General features: G+C 48.6%; 1 protein-coding gene across 1 annotated transcript in view; it reads left to right on the top strand.

Annotated features, from left to right (window-relative positions):
* Window positions 1-13,466, top strand: part of PIEZO1 (piezo type mechanosensitive ion channel component 1 (Er blood group)) — a 122,847-nt gene that overhangs the window by 46,503 nt on the left and 62,878 nt on the right. The window contains exon 2 of the mRNA XM_082229234.1: window positions 11,628-11,723. Within this exon, the coding sequence (XP_082085360.1) occupies window positions 11,628-11,723 (96 nt within the window). The remainder of the gene's footprint in view (window positions 1-11,627; window positions 11,724-13,466) is intronic.

Genomic DNA, 13,466 nt, shown 5'->3' with positions numbered 1-13,466 from the left:
ACCCACCGTGAGCTCTAGGGATGGAGAAGGACTGAAGAGGGGAATAAAACAAGACAGGCTGCCTTTGCCACTCCAGTGCTCTCCAGACAGGGGAGTCGACTTGGGCCCCAGGTTATGGGTGCCCAGTGTGTGTGATGTCATGACGTCACATTGCAACATGACATCATTGCAACATGACATTGCTCTGATGGTGTTTCCTGCTTGGCAGGGGGTTGGACTCGATGGCCCTTGTGGTCTATTCCAACTCTATGATTCTATGATCACGCGCAGACCCCGGCCTCGGAACTGAAGGAAGGCCTCGCTCAGCATCTCTGAGGCCTCACAAGGCCTTGGACGTGACTTCTGGTGCTTCACGAGGCATCAGACATTGCATTGGGGGCCTTGCAGTGTGGGTGCTGAGCACCCACAACAATTTTTTTGTGGGTGCTTAGGCCCCCAGGGCTCCCTATAAAACATCTCCTGATGTTTTACACCACAACTCCAATGAGCCCCAGCTGTACCTAGTCTAAAACTGAGGTCAGCAAGGTTTACCTCGCCTGGGCCGGTTCACTCCAGCAGAGATCCCTCTGTGGGCCAGATCGCGCGCCCATGATTTCTGCCGTCTGTGCAGACGCAATTTCCAGCGCCTGCACATGTGCAGACTTGATTTCCGGCACGGCAGAAGCGAGTCCCCACATTGGGGACTCACCAAGCGGGTAGCTCGGTTTGGGGGTGGCTCATGGGCTGGTGAAACAACTCCCGTGGGGTGCTTGTGGCCCATGAGCCTTAGGTTGCCAACCCCTGGTCTAAAACATCTGGAGGGCACTTGATTGGGTAGATTGGAATAGAGTGTTGGATGTGGAGTTTTTAGAGGCCAGAAGTGAAGAAGATTGAACAAATTTATGGAGGTTAAAACTATCAGTGGCTACTAGCCATGATGGCAATTCTCTGCCTCTGTGGTAAGGTAAAGGTAAAGGGACCCCTGACCCGTTAGGTCCAGTTGCAGACGACTCTGGGGTTGCGGTGCTCATCTCGCTTTACTGGCTGAGGGAGCCGGCGTACAGTTTCCGGGCCATGTGGCCAGCAGGACTAAGCCACTTCTGGCGAACCAGAGCAGCGCATGGTTCTCGCCGGAGCGGTACCTAGTTATCTACTTGCACTTTGTGCTTTCAAACTGCTAGGTTGGAGGGAGCAACGGGAACTCAGCCCATCACGGGGATTCGAACTGCCAACCTTCTGATCGGCAAGCCCTAGGCTCTGTGGTTTAGACCACAGCGCCACCCATGTCCCTTGATACTCCCTGCAACAGAGACCTACCTCTTTTTTGCAACTCAATATACATCAGAGGCATTGTTTAAATAACACCTCATAATAACTTCATAAAATGCAGGTATTCATACTACACTGGATTTTCTGCCCTTCCTAGCTCCAGCTTGGTTCAGGATTCCACCAGCTCAGCTATCTTGTCTAGTTCTGATCTGTTTACAGCCACAATTAATTCTCTGGGTCAGACTATTGACAGCTGCTGTCACCTTTTTCATTTGCCATCAACCCAGGATTGGAAGAAAGCAAATGCAGGCTTGCGCTTTTAGATACTGGCAAAGTGTGCCGGGTCTTTAGCTGGCTTCTTATTGAGGCTGGCTGTGTGTGCCCACTGTGGCACACTTGGGATCCTAAAGAATCAGCATAGTCAACAGGTAAATGAAGCTTTTGTGGGTGAGAGGTGCAGGCAGAAGGTCAGACATGGAAATGCTTAATTATCTGCATACTTTCATTATTGTTTCACACTCCCCCTTTCTCAATCCTTTAAATCTCATTCCTTGTGCCGGGGAGCAGAAGTGCAGAGAAAGCTGTTGCAAACATGTCCTGCTTTTGGGCTTCCCAGAGGCATCTGTTTGATCATGGTGAGGAAAGGAAGCTGGACTAGATGGGCCTTTGGTCAGATCCAGCAGAACTATTCTCAAGTCTTGCTTTTGTTCTGAGGGCTGCTGCTGTGTGTGACCTGTGCAGGGGCGCCGACTTATAAAAAATATTGGGGGGGCCCATACCGGGGTCCTGCCGCTGGTTCGCTCGGGTAGCCGGGAGAACGCAGTTCGAGGTGGCGGTGTTGGGGAGAGACCCTCGCTCAGGGCGCCATGAGACTTGGCGGCCGGCGGCCTATCTGGGGGGTTTTGGAGCGTATTTCGGCGGAGCGATTGGGGAGGAGGGGGCTTGTTGCCGGATTCTTCAGCTGGGCCGGAGATCCGCTGCTGGGGGGTCCCTGGGACTGAGTTGTGAGCACGGCCTGCTGAAGGGAGATCCAGCCGATTGTGCGACGGGGACGGCCGGGGCTCTCCGGCTAGGGCGCGCGGCTGGCTGGCTGGCTGGCAAGGGAACAGGTGGGGAGGAGGCGGGGGTCCTGATACAGTCGGGGGCGGAGGCAGACGGGGCCGAGGGGCGAAGAGGGCAGAACCAGCGGCAGGGGCGCTTGCTCAGGAGCTCAGCTAACCTGTCCCAAGAGACATAGCCTAAGTACTCCTTCCTTCCTTCCTTCCTTCCTGTTTTTTCCCCTCCCTCTTTCCACTGCTCCCCTCTTTCTTTCTTTCTCTTTCTTTCCTTCCTTCCTTCCTTCCTTCCTTCCTTCCTTCCTTCCTTCCTTCCTTCCTTCTTTCCTTCGTCTCATTCCTTCTTATTTCATTCATTTTCTTCCTTTCCTCCAACCCTTCGATGCTCCTTCCTTCCTCCCTTCCTATTTCATTCCTTTCTTTCCTTTCCTGCAACCCTTCCCTGCTTTTTCTTTCCTTCCTTCCTTCGTCTAATTGCTTCTTATTTCATTCATTTTCTTTCTTTCCTTCCTTCCTTCCTTCCTTCCTTCCTTCCTTCCTTCCTTCCTTCCTTCGTCTCATTGCTTCTTATTTCCTTCCTTTCCCCCTCTCTTTCCTTCCTTCCTTCCTTTTCCACCCCCTCCCTCAATCTCATCCTCCCTCCCTCCCTTTTTCCTTCCTTTCTTCCTTTCTTTGCTCCAACCCTTTCCTTCCTTCCTTTATTCTCATTGCTTCCTGTTTCATTCATTCCTTTCCTTTCCTCCAACCCTTCCCTGCTCTTTCTTTCTTTCCCTTCTTCCTTCCCTCTCTCTCTTTCCCTCCCTCCTTCCTACCTTTTCCACCCCCTCCCTCAATCTCACCCCTTCCTTCCTTCCTTCCTTCCTTCCTTCCTTCCTTCCTTCCTTCCTTCCTTTCCTCCAACCCTTTCCATCCTTCCTTCTTCTCGTTGCTTCCTGTTTCATTCATTTCTTTCCTTTCCTCCAACCCGTCCTTCCTTCCTTCCTTCCTTCCCCCACCCCTCCTCCCTCCCCCTCTCTCAATCTCACCCCTATCCCTCCCTCCTTCCTTCTTGCCTTCCCCACAGATTCATACTCTCCCCCCCTCACCGCCCGCCCTACAGCCCAGCTGAAACTCTCGCTCACCCTCCAGCCGCAATTGATTTTATATCGCTATTCTCCCTTACTCCCCGCTGCTGCTGCCGCCTCTCCCCTCACCCCCCGCTTCCCCCCCGCCCACCTCCCAGCACTCGCCTTTCCCTGTGGTGTGTGAGAGAGAGAGAGAGAGAAAGGGGGGAGAGGGAGAGAGAAAGAAAGGGGGGCACACACCCTTGTCGATGCCTTCTATACACAGAGAGGCAGAAATCACATTCATAATAGGAACCAGAGAAGCCACACTGAGGCTGGCAGGTGGGCGCTCGTTAGGAGCACGCTGGGCAGGTTGTGTGTGTGTCTGTTTGGGGGTGGTGTCGGTGGAGGGGGGGGCGGACAGACCGTAGCTGGGCACCGTGACGTCAAGGCGAGAGGGAGGCTGAGCCGAGGAGCAGAGCCGCGCGATTGGCGGCGGCGCTCTGCTGGAGGGGCGCCCGAGATTACTGGGGGGGCAGAGCCCCCCCAAACAAATTTTTGAGGGGGCTCGGGCCCCCTCAGGCCCCATGGAGTCGGCGCCTATGGACCTGTGTGTGATAATTCCAAAGTCACAAGCCATAATCCATCACTGAACAAAACACTTTCAGTTTCCTCCTTTGCTTTTTAATGATTTAAAAAAAACAACAACTTACAATTGAAGGAGAGGCTGTCACATATCTAAAATGCTAAAAAGAAAGTTCAACTCCCCAGCTTCTCAAATCTGTAAAATTTCTCCAAATATTGATACTCCGATCGATGAATTTCTTTTTCTAAAAGCTTTCACTGTTTAAAACAAAAATGAGGCAAATCTTTTGGACATGGACCACAAATTCAGTCTTTAATGTTGTCCTGCTTGGCATTATTCCCACAGTAAGTTGACTTAAAACCTGCTTGTTGTATTTCCTCCTTTCCTCCACCAACAACACAATTTATAATTGTTTAGCACACAGTTAAATTGCTGGAAGTTATTTTCTTTGCATTTATAAGTTTGCATAAGCTTAAACTAAGATTTTGCAAATGGGCTAGAATACAACCCTTTTTTCCCCTCTGGGCCTGAGAGTGAGCTTAAATGGAAGGGTTGGGTGTGTAGGGGTTTTTGTTTTTGTTTTTTGCAATAAAAACTAGTTGGTTAAAAATAAATAAATCAGAGGCCTGTCCAAACAATAGAGTTTTCAAAAGATGTCTAAAAGAATGCAGGGATGACTCCTACCAGAATTCTACAGGCAAGGAGTTCCACAGGGCAGGACCTGCCACACTAAAGGCTCGGTCCCCATTAAAGGCTCTCCTGTCCGAGCTTCAGGGACTTGGCAACGCTTGAAGTTCCCCATCGGAAAACTCAGTGATGAAGATGGAGCAGAAGGAATCAGGCGGTCGTTAAGAGACTTTGGGCTCAAGTTGTTTAGAACTTTGCAAATTAACACAAGAACCATTAGCTTGGGCTGATAGCAAATTGGCAGCCAGCACAGTTCTCTCAGCAAAGGAATAATGTGTTGCCAGGAACCTGCTCCTGCGAGCAGCTCTGGCTGCCACATTCTGCACTGGCTGGAGCTTCTGGGCCAGACCATCTACAGTGTGCTGGTATTTCTAGACAGAGGGAAGGTGTTTCAAAGACAGCCCTCCTCCACCTGGTGTCCTCAAGATTTCTTGGAATACTTCCTGTATTAGGAAGTTTTTAATGTTTGACATTTTAATATTCTGGTGGAAGCTACCCAGAGCAGCTGGGGAAACCCAGCCAGATGGGCGGGGTATAAATAATAAAATACAGTCATACCTCGGGTTACAGACACTTCAGGTTGCGCATTTTCGGGTTGTACACCATGCTGAACCTGGAAGTACTGGAATTGGGTTACTTCTGGGTTTCGGCGCATGCTGAATTGCAACCCGTGTGTGCGCAGAAGCAGCGCTGCGGGTTGTGAATGCTGCAGGTTGCAAACGTGCCTCCTGCACGGATCACGTTTGCAACCCAAGCGTCCACTGTAATAAAAATACTAATACTAATTAGCTTCCATCTGCACCTCTCATGCTGGCTGGGACTGGTGGACCTTGTAACCTGAAACACCTGGGAGGCACAAGGTGGGGGAATAGCAGTTCTGAGAGATGTTCACTTCAAACCCATCTTGCTTTGGAGCATTCACTTTTTTCTGGGACAAGTTGGGGTATGTAGGAGGGATGTCAGGTTCCCATCCCTCCCTCCCACCCTCCCTTCTTTCCTTCACATAAACCAGGGGTCAGCAACCTATTTCAGCCGTGGGCCAGTCCACCATCCCTCAGACCATGTGGTGGGCCGGACTATTTTTTTTTTGGGGGGGGGGAGACACGAATTCCTATGCCCCACAAATAACCTAGAGATGCATTTTTAATAAAAGGACACATTCTACTCATGTAAAAACACCAGGCAGGCCCCACAAATAACCCAGAGATGCATATTAAATAGAAGCATACATTCTACTCATGTAAAAACACGCTGATTCCTGGACCGTCCACGGGCCGGATTGAGAAGGCGATTGGGCCGCATCCGGCCCCTGGACCTTAGGTTGCCTACCCCTGGCCTAAACAAAAAACACTCCTTTTACATTTGTGAATGGGAGGAGATCCTTATAGTGGAGTGAGGAGACAGGCAGGCAAGCAATGCAGACAGGCTGCTTGCTTTGGAGCTTAGTATGAGAGGAAATGGCAATATAGCTGTACTTCTCCACCCACCATCACCACCTTACAAATTTGTCATGTGCAGACTGAATGTTGGAATGCTGATAATACCTGGGATTTAGATTGCTCTTGTGAATATCGGAAGCATTTTGCACACATTATCTGGCTGAAATCTTCAGAACAGACCTGTTGCACACCTCAGGCCACCTGGTGGGTGAGATTCAGCCTGACCGAATGCAGTCTCAACAGCCGCTGCTCCTCTTGTGCTCTTGTCTTTGAATGGGGACTTGCGGGGCTTTGGCCCAAAAGCACTTTCTTGCTTGACGTACTAGCAACATGATGTGATGACAGTGCCACATCAAAAGAATAAGGAGCTGGCATTGTTCCAGCCATGTGGAGTCAGCTGCAGAGGACTTGTTGAAAAGCCAGAGGAGCAAAGAAGTGGTGACAGTCCCAGTCGCTTTCCATCTGCTCTTCTTTCTCACCCCGCCCCTTTCGCCTGGTGAATGTTTCTTCATTCTGGGAGAATGTGCACAGGTATTTCAGGGTGCAGTGGGGGGGGGAGCCCAGTGGGTTGGAGCCTATTGCTTAAGTGAACAGACACACTATAATTTTGCAAAAAAAAACCCCCTTCTGGCTGAAACTCTGATCCCTGTCTCCAACCTCCTCCCTATTCCTCTTTTAGCGTTACAGTGGATTGATTTTTTTTTTTGTCCAGAAACAACACACGCTGCAGTTTACCCCCTTCTGCTTGTTGTGTTTTTCTGGTGAAAAAAGGCAGTTCTGGCAGCTGGCTGGTTGGAACGGGAAAAGGGAGACAGACCCAAAAAACCCATCTTCTTTGGTGCATTTAGAGTTGTGCAATCTTATGTTGGAGGAGCTGTTGGGGAAGGTGGGAGGGGGGGTGGAGGAAAAAGGGAGGGAGGGAGGGGGAAATCTGACATGTTCTCTTTTCAAGTGATTACAGTTTGTTTTCTTAAGTGGTTGCATTAGTGGAAATTGGGCTGAGGGGAGGGAAAGTCTGGCTCTGCAAAGCTTTAGTAAAGAACCATTGCTAGGAGCCCCTGGGGAAAAAAGGGGCAGCTTTTCTTAGATCATGTCCTTGTGTGTACCTTTTTCATTTTTAAGGGGGTGTTTGAACACCATGTGGCACCTGCTGTTCACATGCAGCTCATGCTGGTGGTCTGCTTGGCAGGAGTGGTTTGATAGCAGAGCTCAGCCCAGGGGCTTTGGCCTTTGAAAGGACAAGCAAGGGCACTGTAGTCATGTCTGTTGCTCTCCCTTTCAAGAGACGCCTTACTGGAAGGCTAATTTCCTTCCCTCTCTGTTTTGAAAAGTGATCTCCTCCCCACCCTGCCACTTGCCTTTGGTTCACTTTCACCTTCGTTGTGGGTTTCCAAAGCGATTTGTTCGTAGAAAGTCAGAAAGGCGAGCCGAGCCCATGAAGCAAAACAGCACAAGCTGCAAAACCTCCCTCTGCGTATGTGTGTGTGCATTTTTGTTAGCCTGAGGGCTGCATACACCCTTGGCCAACCCTGCAGGGTGTGTGTGCATGTTGCCTGCCAGCAGTGGATGTGGTCACCCTACACTCTTGCAAGAAGAGACACATGAGACATGTGGCAGAAGACACACACACACACACGCACACCAGCTCATCAAACCTTTATGCCCATGGACTGATTGGAAATGAAGCATAATGTTTACCCCAAAGCATTTGCATGTGTAAACAGTATTGAGATCAGGATTGCGTATAACCACCCCAATACCATCATGAGCACAAATCATTGTAAATGAGCAATAAAAAGGACCTTTGGAGGTGGTGCAAAGTTTATGGGGCAGTTAGACAAAGTTGGCTATTTATTGAGGATTCGTTCTGATTTGTTTGCACGGAAGTTATATGACACCAAGCCATTGTCACCCCACACTTTTCCGGGTAATTTCCATAACATAAAAAGTCCAACTTTAATTGTGCTGCCTGATTGAATCTCACAGTCTGAAAGTACCCCCAGACTGGGGCAAGTCCTCCTGGGAGGGGATGGAAAAAACTGCTGCTCTGGATGTAGTCAACCAGAGCGATTTATATACAGCAAGGCTAATCCCTGCAGCTGAGCTATGTCTGGGTGGCGATGTCCCCACATCTGTTTGCTGCACCCAAAATGTGAGAAACAGGCAAAGCAGCTACCTTAAAAATGAATGCGTCTTTTCAGCAGTTTCTCATAGCTACTGTCTTCAATGGGGTGGAACCAGAGGGGTGTGGAATTGACAGTCTGCCCAGAAGTGGGCATAGTTTGGATCTTTGCCCATTTGCCTCCCAAACTGTCCTCTGGATGCACTCTTATTTCGGCTGCCTCCTTGAACATTCCTCTTTTCTTCTCTCGCGCACTCTCACCACCCCAATTCCTGGTTTTGTTTTGTTTTTCAACAAGGAAATGCATATTAACCAGTGCAGGGAACATTTCAGTCCCCATGAATGTTTTATCTCCGACTGCTATATTTAAATAAAGCAAACAAGAAAACCATAGCAGGGACAGTTGAAACCAGCAGCTCCAGAATTAGAATGCATTAAGAAGTGTGACCCCATCTGCACTGGTCATTTGAAGCAGTATCATCCCATTTTAAACAGCCATAGCTTCTCCCCCAAAGAATCCTGGGAACTGTAGTTTTTGAGGGTGCTAAGAGTTGTCAGGAGACCCCTGTTCGCCTCACAGAGCTACATTCTGTCTTTCTGTGGTTTCCAGCAAACGGTATTCACAAGCATACTGACTGACTGTGGAGGTGGAACAAAACCATTGGGGTTAGCCATTCATTGCCTTATACTCCCTGAATTTGTCTAATCCTCCATTAATGCCATTCCTGTTTGTGCCCTTCACTAGCTCTTGTGGAAGCAAATTCCACAGTTTAAATATGTGTTGCATGAAGAAGTACTTTCTTTTGTCTGCCCTTAATCTTCTAACAATCAGCTTCATTAGATGGCCCTGAGTTTATTTTTTAAAAAATTATTTACTAAATTTCCATCTTGCCCTTCATCTGTGGATCTCAGGACGATTCACAACATGGTTCTAGTATTACGAGAGAGGAATAAAAACCTTTCTTTCCATTTTCTCTGCACCAGGCACAATTTTATACACTTCTACCATGTCACGTCTCAGTTGCCTTTTCTCTAAACTAAAAACCCCAAATGCTGTAACCTTTGCTCATGGGGGAATTGTTCTACCATATCCTTTTTTGAGGCAAGGTATCGGTGGTGCTTTCTGCTTCAGGCTCCAAAATACCTTGACTGGCCTTTGGGTATTGTGTGCCTCAGTTGACGGAACCGGCGAGTGAGGCTGCATTTGCTGCTCCACATAGTGGAATCTCAACAAAACATGCCACAGTATACCATTTAATGTCTAACAGTGTCGTAGGCTAGAAAAAGTTGCATCACATTTCAAGAACTCTGGTTCATCCAGCGAAGCAAATTGGCCGTGGACTCAGGATATACAAAATAAAGCTTTTATTTTTCACAAACACATAATTAGCTCAACTGCCACAGGAAGTGGTGCTGGCCGCTGGCTTCAATACTTTTTAAAAGGGGGTTAGACAAATTGACGAATAGACAAATCTATCATTATATGTGCTAATCGTGCAGCCACAGAAACAAGAGCAGGACTGGAAGTCTGTGGCCCTTTGGGTGTTGCTGGACTACAAGACCTGCCATCTCTGGCTATTAGCCATGCTGGCTGGGGCAGATGGTAGTCAGTACCGTTGGGAGGGCCACAGATTCCCTATACCTGGGCCCACTTCAGCCCTGGAGAAAGGATAGGGAATCTGGGGCCAGGGGTGGAGGAAGGGGGTGCTGTGGGGGGTTGGCCACCCCGGGTGTCATCACTGAGGGGGAAGGAACGGAGCTGTGCCACCTTCCCGCCTGCCTTCCCCCCTTCCCCCTTCATTTTGAAGCTCGGGGAAGGCTTGGGAGTTGCGGGCGGGCCATGTGTTGTTGCCCCTCACTCCCAGGCTGCTTCTTGGGGGGGGAGAGCCTCCCCCAAGCTGTCAAAAGTAAGAGATGGTGCCTGATCCAGCATGACTAGCCATGTTCTTGTGTGTGGGTCTTGTTTGATCACATCTGTGTTGTTCCACTTCTCTTGGGCGATGCTGGCCAACTCCGGAGAGAGCTTTGACCCTAGATAGCTCTCGCCTCTGTGGGCTTGGCTTCTGCTCAGATTTCTTAACCATCTTTCCTTTCACTCGGAGCCATCCAGAGGGAAACATCTGTGGCCTCTCTGTTCTCTGCCAGCCCTGCTGGGTGGTTCAGCAACAGATGATCAATGTCTGACCCAGGAAAATGACAGCTTGTTTGGGCAGCTTGGCAGGATTCAGTCCTTACCCGTGAGTTTGCCTCCTGTGATCATGTGGAGAGGGATGGAAAGACATAAAAGAAAAGAACCTGGAAAAATCCAAGCAAGCATTTGTTATGCTTTTAGGAATCTCCCTCTTTCCTTGCTATATTCCCCCCATTTGTGCCCATTGTGGCTGAAGCCCAAACAACCAGTTTATTCATCATTCATCCTGTTCTGCCTGTGTGGCGTTTACGCAGTGGTTAGATGATGCCCGGTCTTTGTTGAGCATTTGTTCAGATTTGTTTATATGAAGGTTGTATATGGCAATAAGCATTCATCCTGATTTGTTTGTGGGGTGTTCCTGTTAGTCATTCCTTGACCCCACAGTTTTCAGTGCATTTTCACATCACTTCCCAAACTCCAAGAAGACCATTTTGCGGGTAGGGTGAGCTGTTTCAAGTGACTTTCTTGCACTAAAGACCTTAGGGATGTATTCATAACATGGCTAACATAAGTCCATTAATTTTGGTGGGTCTACTCTGAGTAAAATGTAGAGACAACCCCTTTCATTCACTTTTAATTGTGCTGACTGCCTCCTTCTCTGCAGGCCCTTTTGGGTGTTAAAATCAGTGGAAGAAGCCTTCTTGGTTGTCCGGCCCCCCTCAGAAGTTGGGGGAGTGGGTAGCCTGGGCCACGGCAAGGGCGTTCTCTTTGGCAGCCCCTAAATTGCAGAATTTCCACCCCGAAGAAGTGTGTCTGGCACCTTCACTATCCAGCTTTCCACAAATGCTGAAAACACACCTCTTTACCGTGGCCTGTGACATCTGAGATGTATATGTTTTAAGGACACACACTATTCCTGTGGATGTGATTCATTTTTAAAAACTGTTGTTGTTGTTGTTCTTATATGTATTTATACTCCACCTTTTTGCTTGAAGGCGGCTTACAAATAAAAACAGGAACTGCTAAAAACAGAAAAATCAATCAGTAAAATACAATTGGACATTGATAGGATTAAAACTCTATTGAATTTATAACCTTTGTAACCCACCACAAGACCTGCTGGAGAAGGGTAGGTAATAAATATAATAATATTAATATTAACAACAACAACAAGCAATAGCTCCCTGTATTTGCATGTCCATCTGGTAAGCAATGTAACATGTAGCATCTGTTATCCACCTGCCACAAGAGATGTGTTCAGAAGCAGCCAAACCTGTGCTAATTCTGTCTCTGTCTCTCTTTCCCCTCCTCTCCAGCATGCCTGTTCCGGTTCAACAGCCTCTCCCTAGTGTACCTTCTCTACCTCCTACTTTTGCCGTGGTTCCTGGGCCCTACGGAATATACCATGAAAGGTAAGTGTTTTTCCACCTTTGTTGTTTTTTTCTGTGGGAGAATGGAGAATCTTCCATTCCCAACATGGGGCTCTTCCACACTCCTCCTGTCCTTTGCGTAGAAAGTACAGGTCCAATCAGTTTTCCCCTTGTCCCATGCGTTCTAGGCACAGGTCCAAGCAGCTTTGTCTTTGCCCCAATGCTTTCTCTCAGAAAACCCACTCTTTAGCGCTAAATTGGAACAAACGACACTTTGAACCCTTGTCTCCCAGACCCTAGTCTGACGCTCTAAGCACTACACCACCTTGGCTAGAACCAAATCTTGTGGTCTGCTACTGAGCTGTTGCCCTTCATCACATCTTGAAGCTGCAAATGCCATAAATTAGTTCAACCATCTTTTAAGAAAGGGCCTTCAGGCAGGAGTCTTTGCCATTCCAGCCACTTGGAGATGCCAAGGGATTGCACCTAGGATTCTGTGCATGCAGAACAGGTGCTCTGCCCTTCAGTACATCTTGCAGAGGCAATTTCCTTAAATGAATTAAGCAGTTTAACAACGAGGCGCATGGATCTGAACATGGATTTCCAAACAGCCGCACATATGACTGGCTTTGTGTTTCCGATCTTGGCCTGTTCTCAGCTGGTCTCCTCACCAGATGCTGCAGTAGATAAAAGTGTAGGAGAAGCTGCTGGACAGCCTTGTGGGGAGGAGGGGAGAGGCACAAGATTCCCCCGCTAGCTCCAGCCTCCTGCAGTCCCTCTGTTGCTTGTGACAGGACCTGGTAGGGTTAATCTCCCTCGTTTCATTATCCATCCTTCACCTTCCCTCTCCCCAAAGGGAAGGCTTTGCTTTCCTCTCCGAGAAGCCCACCCCAAGGGGCTCTGAGCGTCTGTACCCTTCGCCTGTGTGCTCAGCCGCTCCCTAGCCAGCCCCTGGCTGTGCGCCACAGCCATCTCCGGTCTTTGATAGGCAATCTAATAAACCCTTCCTGTTTGGAAGGATAGGGCTGTTTTGCCCTGCCCTGCCTGGTGACTGCTTTTGCTGGGAGCAGGAGCAGTCTGACCACCCAGCTGACACACGGCAGGACACACACACTCCTTTGAACCTGGAAGGCAGTCCTTATCTGAAGCGAGTGGGAGGATTTGGGGGCAAGTTCTGCCCAAATGTCAGACTGTGAACACATGTACATTTAAAGCACCCCTCCCCTAGAATTTTGGGAACTGTAGTTTGTTCAAGGCACTAGGAAATGTAACTCTGCAAGGGGTAAACTACGGTTCTCAGGATTCTTTGGGGGGAGTCAAGTTCTTTAAATGTATGCTGGGCCCTTCCTATTTTTTTAAAAAAGAACAATAGAAGGCAACCGCGGAGTGAAAGCAGGGAAAAGAACAATCACCAGCAACTTCACAAAACAAATGGAAAACTAACCAGCTTGGCACCCAAGCGGGCAAAGGCTCAGAGAGCGGTCACAGGGGCAAGATTTAACATGGCCAACACACGGGATCAACTTGGGTGTTAATCTGGAGGTGTTTGCTCTCTGTTCATCACAGTCAACACCTAGGCCATGCTGTGGTCTGAAGGAGATGGCCTTGGAGTCCTCTAATGCCGTCCTGGAAGGAAAAGGATAACTGCTTATGTCTGACAATATCAATTTGTGCTTCTTGCAGACATGTGGCAGACTTGTCCCCTGGGTCTGCTTAACTGCTTTTGTTTGTTTTTATTTATTTAAAAGCATTTATAAACTGCTTAATATTTCAAAGATACCTAGG

This window comes from Podarcis vaucheri (assembly GCF_965113315.1).
Source record: "Podarcis vaucheri genome assembly, chromosome: 7".
NCBI lineage: Eukaryota > Metazoa > Chordata > Lepidosauria > Squamata > Lacertidae > Podarcis > Podarcis vaucheri.
The sequence above is the reverse complement of the archived record's forward strand: the minus strand, read 5'-3'. Positions and strand labels throughout refer to the sequence as shown.